Source organism: Sphaeramia orbicularis, chromosome 7 (assembly GCF_902148855.1).
Source record: "Sphaeramia orbicularis chromosome 7, fSphaOr1.1, whole genome shotgun sequence".
Taxonomy (NCBI): domain Eukaryota; kingdom Metazoa; phylum Chordata; class Actinopteri; order Kurtiformes; family Apogonidae; genus Sphaeramia; species Sphaeramia orbicularis.
The window spans coordinates 2,658,226-2,677,783 of NC_043963.1; the positions used below are offsets into that span (position 1 = coordinate 2,658,226).

Sequence of the window (19,558 nt, forward strand, 5' to 3'; positions counted from 1 at the left end):
ATATATGTATATATATCTTTTTCTTTTTACCTTTTTCAATGTGGATGCCATCGTTAAATCATCCACTTTTTGCAGGAAAGTCTTTGGTAATTTTCAATAATTTACATTAAGAAGAACATTTATATTGTTTTTGTTTTTTTCAAAGGTCTTTTTATTAATGAAAGAGCATGAATAAGACATTCACTACACAGGAAAGAGATTTTTGATTTTCTAAACAACATCCACTCATGACACAACACATAACCGTACCCAGACTTGAACAGATACAACCACTGAAAAAATGAATGAAAAGACAGAGTGAAAATTATAAAAAAAAAATATTAACAACCATGTTTAAATAGCATTAATAAGTACAGTATAAAAGAACAATATTTAAAAAAAGACAATAGAAAAAAGAGCAAGGGAAGAGACAAATATTTACAAAATAATTAATACATTAAAATGTATTTATTTATAAAGAAAAAGGGGGGTATATTGTTCTTTTTTTTTTTTAAATGAGTACTTCATGTACTGAAACAATGCATAGTTACTTGATAATTGATTCTTTATAGTACAGTTAAATTGTTAAAAGCGTGTGTATCAAATTTGATCCTGCAGGTATTGAAGGTGTTTTATAAAAATGCCCAATGTATCAAATGTGACACAAAAATATATCAAACAAAATGATATGACTAAACATTTTGTTTGGACATTGTTAAAAGGTCTAATAAACATCTCCATTCCAAAGTGTTAAATTTTTGATGGTTCAGGTTCTGCAGGGTTCATCAGAGCCAAAGGTTTGCGCTTACACCCCAGTATCAGTGCGTGGACAGCCTCATCTGTTGAGTGATAGTTGAACCGATCTCCGTGGAGACGGGAGTGTTAAACTCCGTCCATGTCCCCAGGTGACTGGTGAAAATGGTGTGTATGTGTGAGTTTCCCCCAGGCTCCCGTCTTCACAGTCCACATCTAATGGACTCTGACAGAACGGCCATGAAGCGGATGCCGACACCCCCCCCCCCCCCCCCAGTGTGTATGTGTGTGAGCACATGGGCTGAGTAACAGCCTGCTGTTACAGAGCAGGTGTTTCGGACCCTCCACTCACCCTCCACGTGTGTGTGTGAATTAATACCCTGTTACCGATGGCCACGCATTTACAGACACTCAAACACACATTGACTGTAAAAACACACACTCAGGAGCAGACCCAGACTCCACTGGGGCTGCAACAGGTCAGTATATTCCTAATCCATTCATTTGTGGATTATTTCCATCTTTAACCCTTAGGGGTCTGAGCCTATTTTGGCTGTTTTTCAGTACTTTAGATTTTGCCTTTATATACTATGTACAGAAATGTTTACTATATCCATGTTTGGTATCTTTTTTTTTCAGCACACCGTCATCTATCTCATCTGTCTGTTATTTTTTCACTTTAACCCACTATATCAACACAAAAGGACAAAAAACACACAAAAAATATAAAATCTGATTTGAAAATTGTATATAATTTATTGCATAAATAACACACAGATGCTTAATGAACCTTTTCAAAGACTTAAGAAGTGAATATTGGTTCCAAATATTCGGTATATAAAATAAAAATTGTAATAAATTAAAACTATACTCAGATATTTGACATAAAAGCAGATCTTTACATAGGAGTTTTCTCACCCCCCTCCCTTTTTCTGTTTTGAAGAAGGACAAAAAATTATGAAGATTTGGTCAGAAATCTAATGCCGCCACCCCCCCCCCACCTCATTTTCATACTTTTATTCATGTTTGTGTGCTCCTGTTTCAAACCGTCATATCTCCGGTTGTATTTCATCAAATAAAAAGTGGGAGAGTGTTTCAAGTCCACACTTTCAAATGCAGTTGTCCCCACTGGGGACAAATGCATTTGAAAGTGTGGACTACGTGTCCGACTTCCAAAACTACGATGTGTCGAAAATGTTATGTAATTCAATCACGGGGCCGTGACCGTGGACCCCTAAGGGTTAACCCATAAGACCCAGTGCTTTTTGTGCATGGCCATCGCTGTCATGTAAATGACAGACACAAATGCAGAGAAAAGTGTTTGTTTTGCCAGATGCGACTGCATGTAAGCGTAGCCTTAGAGCTGAGGCCGGTGTTTGTGTTTGACTTGGCGTCGGTTTGATCAACATGGATAAACTCTTCCAGTGAACACTTCAGTTTTCATGCTTTTACTGTAAATGTCCTTTTCCACTCAGTTTCACCATTAAACCAGCTGTGTGGGTCACAGGTTTAAAGAAATGCTTACGCCTCCTCTGGAACGATGGCTCCGCCCAGGCCTTTCCGGAACACTTCAAATCAGGACAAATGCACAACGGCCACTAGTGCAGCTCTTGGAATTCTGTCATGTACACAGTTCATTGAGTCTGGACTTTATTTGTCCTGTTGAATATTCATGTGTCCTGCCAGGCAGTACAGTGCATAGATATTGGTGGAAGAACTGAAGTGATTTTGGTTATTATCAAGAAAACATGTTAAATGGATAAATATCAGCTCTGAAATTGAACTACTATGAGACATTTTTGTTGGTATTATTATATTTGTCCAAACAAATGGACCTTTAGTTGGACCAGGCATTAAAATGAACAAGAAACTGAAGAAAGTACGGGGTAAGGGGATAAGAATTTTTTTCCACAACTGTAAATGCCTGCATATAAAGTGTATAGAAGAAAACAAGGGAAATGGTTAAGCCATAAAGACCCAAATAACCAGTAGTAACCTAAACCGTCTACTGATCTAAACTGTTTAATACCTGTTGATCCACTAACCCTGTCAATCCATGTCAATAATTGGTGTAAAATACAGTTCTTCATCTTTTCATGGTCATCAGATATGACCATATTTGGACGTTTAGAGGCTCCGTAGTTACCATGGAAACACAGTCATCTTCCACAACATTGATTCACCAGTAAAACCCATGGAGTTGGATCAATGACAGTGGATGGACACACTGGGATTATGTGTATTATGTCATAAATGTACAAAAATGAATAGAAAAATTTACAGAAGGATAAAGAAAAAGGAAAAAAACAAACATTAAAACTAACTAAAATGAAGCAAAAGAAAATTAAAGTAAGCAACATAATGAACAAAAACAGCCAAAGTGATCAATGAAATGAACAAAATGAATAAAAATTGACAAAACAATAAGCAACAAGGACAAAATAAGCTGCAAACCAGATGAAATGGAAGAAAAACTAACAAACCCATGGAGTTTAATCAGTGACAGTGGATGGACACACTGGGTTTATGTTCAGGTAATGACAGGTTTTACTGAAAGAAGACTCTTCAGCTTCAGTTTTCTGTGTTTTTGATATAATAATCCTCAACTTTAAGCTTTAATGAACATCTACATGATCAGTGAATTAAATACAGAAAATACCCGATTTCCACTGAAAAAATGCAAAATACAAAGCATAATATTATAATAAATGGTGATAAATCGCTTAAGAAAGGTTAAATGGGTGAAATGATTCCATATAAATATATCATTTTTATGTCTGAAATCTGTGTTGTACCAGTTGTTTGAAATGCTGGGCTTAGTTTAATATTAACACCGTTTTGGTGTCCTGCTGACATACATGTAGCGGACCAGTTTACCAGGCCCAGGTCCAAACGGGCTTAGACGTCCCGAGCACTGACTTTCCCAGTTCTATTCCCACCCCACCGGTCCGTTTGGTGCGTGTCAGTGCCCTACTCCGCTTCCACACATTTCATTCTCTTTATAGAGTCACTGAAAAATAGCACAAAATGTCCAAAAATAACACTGGGCCACAAAAGGAATCTACTACTGGGCCCAGACGGACTGAACCAGCAGAATCTGCCCAAGATAATCAATTCCCATTTTCATTATTTATGTATTGATCGATGCTGGCGTGTTTTATGGACTCGTGTACCTCTAGGTAGAATGTGTTTATATGTCCTGGTCAGTGGTGGATGAATGCTTCCACAGTGTTTGGATGATGCATACGTTGGTGTTAGTCTGCGTTTTGTCCTGGATCCAAATGTTTCAGTTTCAGATTTTAGTTTTCAGTTTTAAAGCAGTGATTTTTTTTTTTTTTTTTACTCCATAAACTGTGAATGCTCTGCTTGGGTCTGAATTCTTCATTAATTCAACTCCACAGGTCCATCTTCAACCCTATTTCTTTTCTTTCTTTTTTTTTTTTAACTTGTCTTGTCCATCATCCTAACAGCAGAATTGTAGTCTGGTTCCTTTTGGTGCTGAACACATTTGCGTTGCCAAAGGAAACTTCATAAAGTATATGAGGCTCCCCTTGAAATTCCACTGTCTTTATCTTGAGTTTTGTTGAACCACATTTCAATGCCGGACCTGACACTGGGGAAGAAGAAGGTGGCGAAGACCCTCTCAAGAAAATATCAACAACAACTCATTCACTATAACCTGCAGAACTCCATGGAAAATGTTAAATCATGATTAAAACATGTTATAAGTCATAAACTATATGGACATAAATATGTGGACACATCATGTCTCCAGCTGTCAGATGTCCTGTTCATGAGGATCGGACACAGAAACATCAATATTAATAATCAATAGGATATTTAACCTATAATATAAACTATATTCTGTCATTAGTCATTATTGTTTTGGATCCCAGACCCCTGTTAGAAAAGAAACACCTGGATTCAACGTGTCCACAAACTTTTGGACACACAGTTTTTGACTCGGACAGTTATGATGTGATGCTAACGATGTGCTGTTCAGTCTGTGTCTCCTGTTATATTTGGACCAGTGTGTGGTTTTTTTGGACTGGTGGAAGAGGCATGTGGTGTTCTCCTGAGGCCACACATAAATAGACTGTTTTCTGATATGATCTGTGCATTAATTAGAATATACAGTCATTCACTGGCACATTGGAGCGGTCCGACAGCCTTATCTGTGCTGATTATCTGCAGTCGTCTGTTACTGCACATTTAACGGGCTCCTACCTGGACACCGGCCCAGGTTTCTGACAGAAACGTAACGTGTGCACAACAATATTTATCTTATTTGAATTATCCTTGTGCTCCTGTTAATCCTTGGCAGAGAAGTGCGTTTCCCATTTCCTGCTGCTCCACGGGGGGGTCAGAGATCTGGGTCAGCGCCGCAGCTCTTCTGGAGCTGCAGGGGATTTGGTGTTTTCTTGAGGAGATGCTTCCGTTGGGCAGGTGCCTGCTGTTCAGAGTGCATGAACGCTGAATTTTTAAAGCGCAGACATCAGATGTGCGGTCTTGGAGGCTGGAGAGCAGACTGTCCCAGCAGCATCTGGGCGTCCAAACGCTCACCTACAGTCCACACCAGAGCGGATCGGGCCGGGTGTCAAGTCTGAGCGTAAACAAACCTCGCTGGCTGCATCCAAACGTCCTCATATCAGTGGATCTGGAGCCTCGGAGGACTGTAGGAGCATATTCCTGGGCCGTTTGTGTACACACACGGCTGTTGGAATCCATAATTCATGGAGTCAGGGGGTGGATTTGACCAAAGTCTGTCCTGGACGCAGACTTCATAACATCAGAGATGCACGGATGTAAAGTAAATGAATAATAAAAGGAGAACATCCATTAAGTCACCAAAGCACCATTATTTATTTTTTATGTTTGACATCAGTAGTAAGTTTACTGATATGTTGGAGTTTGTTTTCCTGCAAACATTTCACATGTCAGTAACTACTGGAAATAGAAGAATCTAGAACTGTATTCATTATTTTGGAAATAGTCCTGAAGTGTAGATGTAGCTTGAGGTTCTGCAGACTCATATGATTACACAACCCATCCATCTGAACTCTAATAGACGCATGTATATATATATATATATATATATATATATATATATATATATATTCTTTTTGTCTCTCCCTGAACCTTTACTGTTTTATTGTCTATGATCAATGTTATGTATTGAAAATCATTGATTTTATTTTAGTTTGTTTTAATCCATAAATGTTCTTCCTCTAAATTTATGAAATATTTTTCCTGCTCTGACTGTAAATAATAATTTTCTAACACAGCTAACATCTATTTTCTTTATTTGTGTGTATTTTGCTCATTATGGTGGTAATTTTTATTGATTTTGAGGGGTTTTTTTTGTTATTTTTTTTTTTTTTATGATTGTGTTCATTTTTATTAATTTTGTTGCTTATTTTGTCCATTTTACTGTCTTCTCTTTTTTCTAATCATCTACTTCCATCACATCTGACTGAGGAAGAAAACTACCATTAAACTTTAAGGAAATATTGATGTTTCTGAACTGTATGGACATAAATATTGGGACACATCATGTCTACAGCTGTCAGATGTCCTGTTCATGAGGATCAGACACAGAAACATCAATATTAATAATTAATTTGATATGAACTAATCAGACTTTGGAGCTGGAGTTTGTAGTTTTAGAACAGAATAATAACAGAAGTGCATAAAATCACCACATTGTACATGTGACGGTTGTCGTTTGTGAAGTGTGTTGTTAACTGTGCGTCTCTTTGTGTGTCCACAGCTCCTCCACCCAGCAGATTCAACAGGAGAGTGTCAGGTAAGATGTGTGTGTCCTCCACGGTGTGTGTGTATGAATGCGTTTGACGTCAGTTGTAATCCACACCGCCGACATCACCGTGCAGTGTGTGTGTGTGTGTGTGTGTGTGTGTGTGTGTGTGCGCGTAACGCCTGTCAAACTCCGTCTGTCTGCCTCTGTTGCTGATGTCAAACTCTGTTTAGGCAGTATTTTGGTAATTAGTGTATTTGCGTACGTTGTGCATGTAAAACACATGGTTAAGAAGTGCTGTGGTGGTGTGTTTAGGGTTGTGTGTGTCTGCCTCCTGTGTCGGTGTGTGTTTGTGTGTCCCCTGCTCTTGTTTTCTCACGCTCCGTCGTACCCGTCTACTGTTTACACATGAGTAATTGAATGTCGTCAGCCGTCACACAGCGCTGCACTTTGATTAGGCCCTGGGTGTGTCGCCGATGTGTATCTTTACCGCCGTCCTGCTGTAAAACTATGTAATGAAGTATCTGCTGTTAATTTGTAATCCTTAAGCAGTACGAGTCCACTCAATTAGGAGGTGTGTTCCCATTGTGCTCCCATTATCCTCTCTGAGCCTCAGGATGAATTGTGTTAATACAACAGGAACGTTTACGCAGCTCCAGTTGACAGACGTCTGTTCGCATGTGGTCAGACTGCAGTAAATGTCGTTTACTGTGAGGCTCCAGGAAGCTGATAATGACACCATGACATGATTACTTCTGAGCTGCTAGTTTACAAAGACATGTGTCCACAGGAGTCAATATTTTTAAAGCTGTTGTCTGAAATGTGTTTTCCAGTTTGGTGACACTGAATGAAATGATGGTATATGTGTGAAACAGGAGGTTTAATCCAGACTGTTTTGATCTGATTGTGTGATATAGTCTATCACAAGAAGTTAATGAATTTACCATGGTCTCATCTTTTAAGCTTGTTGAAATGGTTGTGTGAAGAATTAATATTCCAAACTCTGGTACGAGAACACACTTAGAACCAGAACCAGAACCAGAACCAACCACCACAGACAGGATCAGACACAGAATAAAGGCTCAAACTCACAGTTTCATCTGTTTTATGGAATTATCAAGTTTAATTGAACTAAAACTCATAGACGCTTATTTTAACAATGGATAAAAATAACACTGTGTCTGATAATGTAGACGCTGCATCAGCTGATGGTTTACATTATAGCTCTGTTAGCTTAGCTTTGTTTTTTGACAGAAAACAGCCACAAAACACATTGCACTGGCTGTGAAATTGCCTCCAATAAAGAAAGATAATAGAAAACTGAAAACAGACACAATAAAATCACAAATCACCTTCATTTTCTGTATGGTTTGGACAGTTAAATTAGAATAAAATATAGAAAAAAACAAGCTAAGAGATAGTTTAAACAGACTAAAAGTTGGTGAAACTAGCATAAAAGACAGTAATACTAAACTAAAAGGTGGAAAAAGTGAACTAATAGATAATAAAACCAAGCTAAAAAAAATGCTAAACCCAACAAAAGGACAGTTAAACTAAAGTAAAACCAAACTAAAAGGTGGATAAAATAAACTGAAATAGTTTCCACATCTGTTTTATGGAATCATCAATTTAATTTAACTAAAACTCATAGATGTTTATTTTAACAGTAGATCAAATCACACTGTCTGATTATGTTGACACTGCATCAGCTGATAGTTTACATTATAGCTCTGTTAGCTTAGCTCTGTTTTTAGACAGAAAACAGCCACAGTAAAACCACTAGTCACCTTCGTTTTCTGTACAGTTTGTTTGGTTTTTTTTTCAGTGTTGTGGATTTTTTAAAAAAAAGTCATTTGAGGATGTAATCGGAGCTTTTAGAAACACTTTTTACCGTTTGTAGTCAGCCTGATCAACTATGAAAACCAGCTGACGTTAGTTTCATCCCTAAAAATACAGTGACTTGAACATCATTACACTGAATTTATGTTACAGGACTAAAAAAGTTATATAATGTAATGATCTGACAGAACTGTCAGTGTGTTGGTGACGTCCATAAAGAAGCAACAGAATACAAGTAAATAAATAAATAACAGTTTGAGTGAGTTATTAACACAAATGCAGCTGCAGCGACTGAAATCAGACAATAACACTTCAGATGAGTAATCCAGAACAAGGTGTTAAATACTATATTACTGAATTTATGTAATAAATGTGACTGAAGTGTACATTGGGTCTAACCTGCATGCATATTCAGTGGATAAATATCATATGGATTGTTATTGTTTGGAACGAGTATCTGCTTCCATTAAACGTCAGGTAGAAACATTTCCGGCGGTTTCTCTCTCACTTCACTTAATTTGGGCAAGTGCAGGCTGCGAGGTTGACGCTCACTGGTACGGTGGATTTCCACTTGTATTTGAAGCCAAATCTACCGACCAGCCATGGCTCATAAAGGAGGTAACTGGTCCACCGTTCACTGGTACCAGGTTCTACTGTAGTTCAGTTCACTGAACCTCTGAAATGAATCCTCTGAATAAACTGAGTCTGTGTGTGAAGGTGTGTAACCTCTGACCCTGTAGGGATTTAATGGTATGAAAATTTCATATCACGGTTATTGTGACCAAAATTATTATGGTTATCATTATTGCGGTATTGTTGAAATTGTGCTCAAAATGTTCAAAAAGTACTAATACACACTAAACTAATTTAACCAAGTTATATTTAAAAAAAATAATAAAATAATTGGCACAGTGTACTTTCTGTTGCAGAAACGTGCAAGTATTAATCCTTAGTGGTCTGAACCTAATTTGGCTGTTTTTCAGTCCTTTTGATTTTGCCTTTATACACTATATAAACAAATGTTTTCTATACCCATGTTTGGGATCTGTTTTTTTTTTTTCAGCACAGCTTCATCTATCTCATCTGTCTATTACTTTTTCACTTTAACCTACTATAAAAACATAAAAGGCCAGAAAACACACAAAAAAAGTAGAATCCGATTTGATAAATTTATATAATTTATTGCATAAATAACACACAGATGCTCAACAAACCTTTTCAGTCTTTAAAAGCAAATATTGGTTCCAAATATTAGGTATAGAAAATCAAAATTGTAATAAATTAAAACTATACTCAAATATTTGACAAAAAAGCAGATCTTTACATAGACATTTTCTCCCCTAAAAGTGCGGTAATCAAACACGGTTATGATGATCTTTAGAATTGAAATGATAATACTAACTGTCGGCAATTTTACCACGGTTTATTGTTATACCGGTAATCATTACATCCCTATGACCCAGTCTGTGTTCTCTTCTACCAGAGGGTCAGGGGTCACATTAGAGCTGTGTTTTGTGTTCTGTCCTTTTCCTCTACATCATAAATGCTGTATACTGGGCTGTGGTCCCAGTCCTGTCAACACCAGTTGGGTTTCAGTGTTTTTCTGCTTTTCATGCTGTGCAGATGCTGTCAGTTGTGGTTCTGCACTCGTGAAGAAGAGAGACATGCAAAGAAACAATAACAGACAACCTACTTTTAAGTGGGAGGTTGTTTTTACAAAGAGGTGCAAAAAATGAAGCATTTACGTAACATTTTGATTGGATGAGAATACATTATTCATGGAAGTGCCAGAAAAAAAGTGTTTTTACTGTTTTGGTCTGAATGTACAGAGGAAAGATCACATACACACTAGACCAGGGGTTTTCAACTGGGGGTCATGACCCTGAAATGGGTCCAAATGTGTTTTCAGTGGGTCGTGGACCTTTGTCTGGGTTAAAATAATGTTAACAAGTGGTTCCAGACACAACAAGCCCCGCCCCTCACACATATCATATCTTACTTTGCCATGGATCCAGCTGATGTCATATCAATTGTCTCTGTATACATATATGGCAAGTTTGATGCAAACTGAAACAAAATTGATGTTTTTATAGATATGTGAAATTGCACCCATTATGGGAGAACAAAAAAGATTGAAAAATTCATTAAAAATTTGAACGTTGACCTACTTTTCCCAAAATGTAATCACATCTCTTCTGGGTCACTGGTAATCTATAAACCCAATTTGGTATAAATACAATTAATACTTTTAATACTTTTGCTGCTGAAGTGTTAACAAACAGAACCAAAAACAATACCTCTTGCCTCCCCTGCGGGGGGATGGGGGTGTGTGTGTGTTGGGGGGTGGTAATAAACCTGCCCTGTGATTTATAATTTATGGGGCAGAGCCCCGTCCATTCCCACTCCCCAACAGTAGGGGGCAGTAATGAGCTGTAATGATAATTAACACCGGACATTTCACAGAATAAAAGAACCACCAAAAATTTCTATTCATACTATATTTAAACTCAGGTCTGACAGCGACTCCATCAGATAAAATAAAATAGAATAGAATAGAATGTCTTTATTGTCATTGCACAGGTACAATGAAATTTAAAAAGTGCAATCGTCCTTGGTGCCATAAAAAGTATAAATAATGTGTAGAAGAGTATAAAAACTAAAACATAAAAGAAAAACCTTGACGGCATTAAAAAAAAAGCAGCATATAAAAGTGTCACTAGAAGTATAAAAGACACATAAAACATCATCATATACTCTGGACAACATTCAGCATTCCTCACAATTCATGTCCAGCAGTATTCAGTGCAGTTGTGGCCCTGGGATAAAAACTGTTTTTTTGACAGTTTGTGCTGGACTTTAGTGTCCGGAAATGTCTGCCAGAGGGTCAAAGTGCAAAAAGTGGGAAACCAGGGTGGGTTGCATCCCTGATAATATTCCACACCCTTCTGAGACAGTGGGAATTGTAGAGTTCCTCCAGGGAAGGAAGGGGGGGCAGCCGGTGGTCTTCTGGGCCATGGTGATGACCTTTTGGAGTGCCTTCCTGTTCGCTGCCGTACAGCTCTAACACCACACACAGATGCAGTATGATGCAGTATGTAGATCTGGTTTGACCGCCATGGGACTAAAACCTCAGTGGGTTTAATTCTTCATTAAGTGACTGAATGAACTTTGAATTTTAACTGAGTTCATAGTTTAGTTTTGGTTCAAATAGACCTAATTTATTGTCAATGGGAATATTTCCATGTTTATTGTCGCCACCTGCTGGTCAAGGTTATTATCGTCAACGAAAACTAACAAAATGACGAAAACTAGAATTGAAAAAAAATTTTCATTAACTGAAATAAATAAAAACTAGAATTAAAAGAAAAAAAAAAGATTACCAACTGAAACTGTATTGTGTGTATACAAAACTAACTAAAACGAATAAAAATTATGGATCAAATTCCCTTTGTTTTCGTCTTTGTCAATGTCGGATGGATACGAAATTGATTTATTTCACTCAAGCAATTTTAGCCGGCGGCACCATACGGCATTTCATGGTCCGTCACTTGTGGTTTCCAGTCGTCTTCTGGTCCCCACTCTACCTGGAAACATGGAGACTAAAGTTGGGAGAAAGCAGCAGAGTCCTGTCTGGGATTTATTTGAATACGACGACAGAGAAGAAGAGAAAAGACATAAAAAAAATAGAATTAATACTATAACTAAGCATTTAGAAAAAAAAAAAAGAAAACTAATCAAAATTAGCAAACCTGCTCTAAAAATGAATTAAAACTAAATGAATTAGAGAAAATAAAAGGTTAAAACTAAATAAAACTAAACTAGAATGAAAAATCCTAAACTATTAGAACCTTGCTGCTGGTCAGTTTGTTTATATCATTAAACTGGTCTGTGTTTTCAGACTGTCATATTCTGGATTATCTCAGGTTCAAAACACAACATCTGCTTATTAAATATATTTGAGACCTTTAACTTATTAATGTGGGTCTGGTCTGGTCATTGAGGGGTGATAGTGAGTCCAGAACCCAGACCAGTTCAGAACCACTGGACTAGAATTTAAAACCCAAACGCAGCAGAAACCATGACTAGAATGTAAACAGGCATTAGGTCTGAACACGTGTAAACAAAACCCACACAGACTGCCAACAGGTTTATTTATTTATTAGCCTGTGTTTTGATGTTCTGTCATGGGGTCAGAGGTTAATAGATGATTTGGCAGCATGAGGGAAACTAAACAAATGTGAGTCCAGTGAATGAAGATAAGCCAGACTGACGTGTCGGCGCTGCTTGTCTTATCGGATCTAAAATGGTGATCATACCAGCGAGGAACATGACCAGATCAACCCCAGCATCAGCTCACACCGACACGACAAACGCCTGTTATCAAATGTCAACATCTGCGTCTTCATACCTGGACCATGACAAGGGTTTATCTGGTCCAGTCAGGTTTAGTTACATCAGACTAAATCACAGTTATCATACATGTACAGTTACAGTAGAGCAGGACCAGGATGAACTGGACTGGCCCGTACGGGAAATGGTTTCACATTGACATTTGGACACATACAATAAAAAAAACACAGTCACAAATAGGGGTGTGTGTGGGCAAGAATGTGTTGATAGAATGCAAATCACAATACTAGGATCATGGTACGATATATGACGATATATCATGATACTGTTAAAAAGGCAGTTTTTTGTTTGTTTCTTTTTTTAAATGATTATTTCCTTTAAGAATTGAATTACACCAGAAATCTGCACAAATACTAAACACATTTTTATTTGAACACAACAGGATCTAATGTTATATCACAAAATGTTCTTGTGTTCAAACTGAAATTCTGTTTTACAGACATTACAGTTTAAGATCCTGTTCAAATGTTCATATTCTGTTAGTTCAGAACTAACATCAGAACATTATTTTTGTGCAATCCCAACAAAGGAACTAACATTATTTAATAAAAGTGTTAAATTGTAATAAATAAAATAGCAACAAAACGAAAAACAAAAATAAACCTCCACAATATTGAGCATTGTAAAGAGGACTTGATAATATTATTTATCTTGTTGTTGTGGGGTTTTTTTCTCTTTTTTGGGGGGTTTAATAGGTTTGTTGTATAATTTGTTTATTTTTTTATATTGTGTCTGTGTGATTCCTTATGTATAAGTACATGTTCATGTACATGTATAATTTAAAATTAAAAAAAAAAAAGATCCTGTTCAAATGTTCAGATTGTATTAGTTAAGAACTAACATCATAACATTATTTTAGTTCAATCCCAACAAAGGAACTATCATCTGCCTCTCCAACAGTAAAAAGTGCTTTTAGGATGATTCAAATAACCATTATTTAATAAAACAGTGTTAAATAATAATGAATAAAATATAAACAATAAAGGAAACTAAAAAACAAAAATGAACCTCTGACATATCTGCAGTTGAATAAATACCTAAAAATATTGATACAGTACTTTTTAATATTGATACAGTATTGTGAAATGAAATATTGCGATATATTGCAGAACCGATATTTCCCAACACCCATAGTCACAATAATATAGTCATATAATCAGAATAGTCACAATAATGTTTTACACCTGATCCATATATTGCACCTTCCCCTCCGAGGTAAAAATGAATAGAATAAATATAATTAATTGATACAACAAATTAATTTAAAGAGATGGGAGTAATTCCATTCCTTAAAGAGTAAAAAAATAAAAGCATTAAAACACATAAATAGTAAGAACATGGGTGGTTTAAATGTCAGACCTGAGGCCCATGGGCCAAAAGCGGCCCGCTGAAGGGTCCGATCCAGCCCATGGGATGAATTTATGAAATGCAAAAATTACACTGAAGATATTAACAATAAAGGATGTTATAAAAGTTTTTTTAAAAAGAGATGATTAGTGGTTTTCTACTAACAGCTAAGCTAATAGAGCTAAGCTAACAGCTAAGCTAACAGAGCTATAATGTAAACTATCAGCTGATGCAGCGTCTACATTACCAGACCCAGTGTTATTTTATCCACCGTTAAAATAAGCATCTGTGAGTTTGAGTTTAATTAAACTTGATGATTCTATAAATCAGATGAAACTCTGAGTTTGATCCTTTATTCACTGTCTGATCCAGTCTGTGGTTCCATAGGGTCGGTTCCATGGTGGTTCTGGTTCTGGTTCTGTGTGTTCTGGTACCAGACTGACCCCTGCTGGTCAGAGTCTGGAACATCAACACTACACTGAATCATTTTAAAAGCCCACTTTTTGCTCCGGATGAAAGGTGGAAAACCAGACTGTTTGTGGTTTTATTTATAAAAGATGCAATAAAACAAAATCGACATAAGACGACAGAATGAAAAAACAAGATAGAATGGATCTAAAATGACACTGAAGGCACATCAGGACCAAAGATGGCACAGACGGTGTTGGACCTCCTCACTCAGGCTGTTTCCTTATTTCAGACCAGCTCTCACACACTCATCTGTATCATAAAAACATCCACATGATAATATATATGTGTGATTGAACTGATGAAAGAGACTCAACTCTGACTGTTTTCACCTGGGCATGTGGGTCAGACTGACTGGAACTGGAACTGGACTAGAACTGGAACTGGACTGTTTTATGCCGTTATCATCAGACAAACAGCTGCTCCTCATGTTCAGATGGATGTGTTCTGTGTGTTTGTGACATCGAGGACAAAACTGTTCTTTTTCTCATTTTCAGTTAAAGCTTGAGCTGATATGTATATTTAACCCTTAAAGACCCAGGTCTACTTTTGTGGCAGTTCCCAAGTGAAGTTTTCTCTATTTAACCTTTCTGAACTGATTTATCACACAGGTGTCAATAATATCAACAATATCATGATATTGTTAAAAAGGCTTTTTTTTTTTTAAAGATTATTTCCTGGAAGGATTGAATTACACCAGAAATATGGACAAATACTAAACATATTTTTTATTTCAGAACAGGATCTAATGCTAAATCACAATATTTTTCTAATTCTCCTAGTTTCCAAAGGAACTACCATCTGCCTCTCAGATGGTAAAAAGTGCTTTTAGGATGCTTCAAATAACCATTATTTAATAAAACAGTGTTAAATAATAATAAATTAGATAGAAACAATAAAGAAAAACAAAAATAAACCTCCGCCATATCTGCATTTGAATAAATACCTAAACATATCAATACAGTACTTTTTAATATCAATACAGTATTGTGAAATGAAATATCATGATATATTGCAGAACTGATATTTTCTAACAGCCCTACTCTTCAAAGGTTCTAATCCGGCCCGTTGCATGAACTTGCAAAGTGCAAAAATTCCACTGATATGAACAATCAGGGATGTTGAACTGGTTTTAGTTCAGGGGTCACATACAGACCAGTATGATCACAAGTAAAATAAGAACAAAATAACCCTTTAACTATGAAATGGGGACAAAATTAAAATTAAGTATAATATTAACACTATTCTGCCTGTTACCAAATGTTTTGTGCATTTGTAGACCCACTCTGATCTGTAAGTTGTGTCAATATTAAGCTGACACATAATATTATAGAAAGTGTTCATAGTTTAAACTTTAAAACTGTAACAATATTCTGCCTGTTGCCAAATATTTATGTAACATTGTGTGTAATGCACATGTATAATTGATAAATTGAAGCATAATATTGCTAAAGCTGCACTTACTTTTCTGAAGAAATTTTTTTTTTTTCAGGTTATTTACATCTTTTTCTTTTTGATAGTTTGTAAATGTAAATATTTTCATAATTTAATGTTTTCATTGTAAAAAAATCTAAGAGAAAAACTTGGAGTTTTCATTATTTATAGGTTACTATGCTGTTATTTTAATGGTTCGACCCACTGGAAATCAAATTGGGCTGAATGTTGAACCTGAACTAAAATGTCTTTGATACCCCTGATTTATCGCCATATATTCTAATGTTATTCCTTCTATTTTGCTTTTTTTCCAGTGAAAATCATATATTTTCCTTTATTTAGTTCACTGATCATGTAGATGTTCATTAAAGTTCAGATTAAAGTTAGTTGTTATTATATCAGAAACAGAGAAAACTGAAGAAAAAGTGACTTTTTCAGCCAAATGTGTCATAACCCCAGTGTGTCCATCCACCGTCATTGATCCAACTCTATGGGTTTTACTGGTGAATCCGTGTTGGAGAAGATGACAGTGTTTCCACGGTAACTACGGAGCCTCTGAACATCCAAATGGGTCATATCTGACGACCATGAAAAGATGAAGAACTGTATTTGACACCAGTTATTTCCATGTATTGATAGGATGAGTGGATCAGCCAGTATTAAACAGTTCAGATCAGTAGATGGTTCTGGTCTTTGGTGGATGTTTGGGTCTTTTAGGGTCAACTGAATATTATGGGTTTATTTGTAGGTTTTCTTGTTGTAGTTTTACCTCGATGCTGCATCCTCATGCCCTTCATCCTCGAGCTGGTCTGAGCGCACACTCACATGTGACCTTGTCTTTGGTGGATGTGTCGTATGTTCTGTATCTGCCTGATGGAGCTGAACTAACGGCGCTGTCTGCAGAGGTCGCAGCGCTCCAAACACCACTGGAATGAACGCCGACAGATAAGACGGGTCACTCGTCATCGCATATGGACACACACAAACACACACACACACAGGAGCGCTTGTGTTTGTTTTTGTGGTAAATGTCACAGGAGTGGAGTGTGTTAGTGGGAACAGAGTCACAGTGACGCTGAAGTCCAGGTCACCTCTTCAGTGTGAGATCATCCAGTGTCCTGCAGTAATGATGTCCTGGCCTGCTTCTGCTGCAGGACTCAGCCTCATTTACTGTCATACAATATCTACACACTGCACTCTGTGTGTGTGTGTGTGTGTGTGTGTGTGTGTGTGTAAACCTTCATCCAAGCTCTCTGCAGGTCTAATGGTCTCCTTCCACTGTTCCCTCAATAATACAACACATGAAGGCACCACCTGGTTTATTTACAACAGGGGGGTCAAACATTCGGTCCGTGGGCCTAGCTGGGCCCGTTGAAGGCTCCGATCCTGCCCGTGGGATAAATTTATGAAATGCAAAAGTTACACTGACAGCCACCGAAGCTCAGAATACCACCTCACTCCCTCTCTTCAAATCCAAACTCTAAACTCATCTGTTTAGGACCGCTTTCTCTATGACCACAATTGCATTGTCCAATTTTTAACCTGCCTTTTGCTTTTTACTCTTTGTTATTGCTTGTTTTATATTCTCCTGTTTACTGTACGGTGTCCTTTAGGGCCAAGAAAAGCACCTATAAATAAAATGTATTATTATTATTATGATTATTATTATTAATCAGTGATGTTAAACTCATTTTAGTTCAGTTTCCACATTCAGACCAATATGATCTGAGTCAGACTGGTAAAATACCATTATAATAATCTATAAATAATGACAACTACACATTTTTCTCTTTGTTTTGGTGTTAAAAAACAAAAAAAGACATGAAACTGTTTACATTTATAAACTCTCCTTTCACAAAAAATGTGATTAACCTGAACAAATATGAACAACATGAAATGTCGTAAGAGAAATAACTGCAATTTTAACAATCTTCTGCCTGTTACTCAATATGTAAATGATCATCTGAGGCATAATATTGTTAAAATTGCACTTATTTTTCTTCAGAAATGTTAAATTGTTCATGGTTGTTGTTATTCACATGGACAGTATTATCCATTGTCCACAGTTTGGTCTGAGCGTTTGGACACATTTGATAATTATTAAAACCAGAGGAAGTAAATGTGTGTTTGGACAGATTCTAGTTGTAGTGTGGACAGGCTGTCTGTGTGTCTGAGGCCGTTTACACCACAACACTCTGAGGTGAAAACAACAAAATATTTGATCAGATGTGCCTTTTGTTTAGACGGCAGCGACGATTAGGGGGTTGAAAACGCAAAAAAGTCAAACCCCCCCGAGGTGTGTTAAAGGTCTGGTTTCATGAGTGTGTGTTGGACCTGGTTCCCCTCATCAGCTTCATGGTTCTGTTGTGCGTCTCTGAACGCCTCGGTAACACCGCTCCTGGATGGTTTGTGTTTTGTCCGTCCGGTGTGAGGACACAGGACGTGCTGATGCAGTGTGTAACGTGTTCCCGTCTCCTGTGCAGTGTGTGCGGAGGCGTTCAACCCAGACGAGGACGACGAGGACACCGAGCCCAGAGTGGTCCACCCCAAAACAGACGAACAGCGCTGCAGACTGCAGGAGGCCTGTAGAGACATCCTACTGTTCAAGACACTAGACCAGGTACACACACACACTACACTAAGTACACACACACACACACACTACACTAAGTACACACACACACACACACACACACACTACACTAAGTACACACACACACTACACTAAGTACACACACACACACACTCTACACTAAGTACACACACACACTACACTAAGTACACACACACACTACACTAAGTACACACACTACACTAAGTACACACACACACACACACACACACTACACTAAGTACACACACACACACACACACACACACTACACTAAGTACACACACACACACACACACACACACACTCTACACTAAGTACACACACACACACACACTACACCAGGTCCACCAGCTGGTTCTGAATATGCTGATCAGGACCAGAGGGATCAGGACCGTTCTGTACTGACCCAGTGTCCTCTGGGCTGCACATGCACATCGTTAACCTCATATTAGCCTCATATTAGCCTCATATTAGCCTCATATTAGCATATCGCTACAACTCCTCCACTGTATGGACAAACAGGGTCTGGGATCCAAAACAATAATGACTAGTGTCAGAATATAGGTTTATATTATGGGATACATATCCTATTGATTATTAATATTGATGTTTCTGTGTCTGATCCTCATGAACAGGACATCTGACAGCTGGAGACAGGATGTGTCCACATATTTATGTCCATATAGTTTAGAAACAGCAATATTTCCTTAAAGCTTAATAGTAGGAAATTTCTTCCTCAGTCAGATGTGATGAAAGTAGATGGTTAGCAAAAAGAAAAAAAACAGTAAAATGAAGAAAATGAGTAAAAAAAATTATAAAAATGAACACAATCATTAAAAAAAATGACAAAAAAAGCCTCAAAAAGAACAAAAATGAGCACCATAATGAGCAAAATACACACAAAATGAAGAAAGTAGATGGTTAGATGTGGTAGAAAGTTATTATTTACAGTCAGAGCA

The 19,558-nt window shown here is 37.2% G+C and overlaps 1 protein-coding gene across 2 annotated transcripts in view; it reads left to right on the forward strand.

Annotated features, from left to right (window-relative positions):
• prkar2aa (protein kinase, cAMP-dependent, regulatory, type II, alpha A) overlaps nucleotides 1-19,558 on the forward strand; it is a 124,865-nt gene that overhangs the window by 65,864 nt on the left and 39,443 nt on the right. For both annotated transcript variants that reach the window (XM_030138535.1, XM_030138536.1), the window contains exons 2-3: nucleotides 6,503-6,538; nucleotides 18,469-18,605. In XM_030138535.1, the coding sequence (XP_029994395.1) occupies nucleotides 6,503-6,538; nucleotides 18,469-18,605 (173 nt within the window). The remainder of the gene's footprint in view (nucleotides 1-6,502; nucleotides 6,539-18,468; nucleotides 18,606-19,558) is intronic.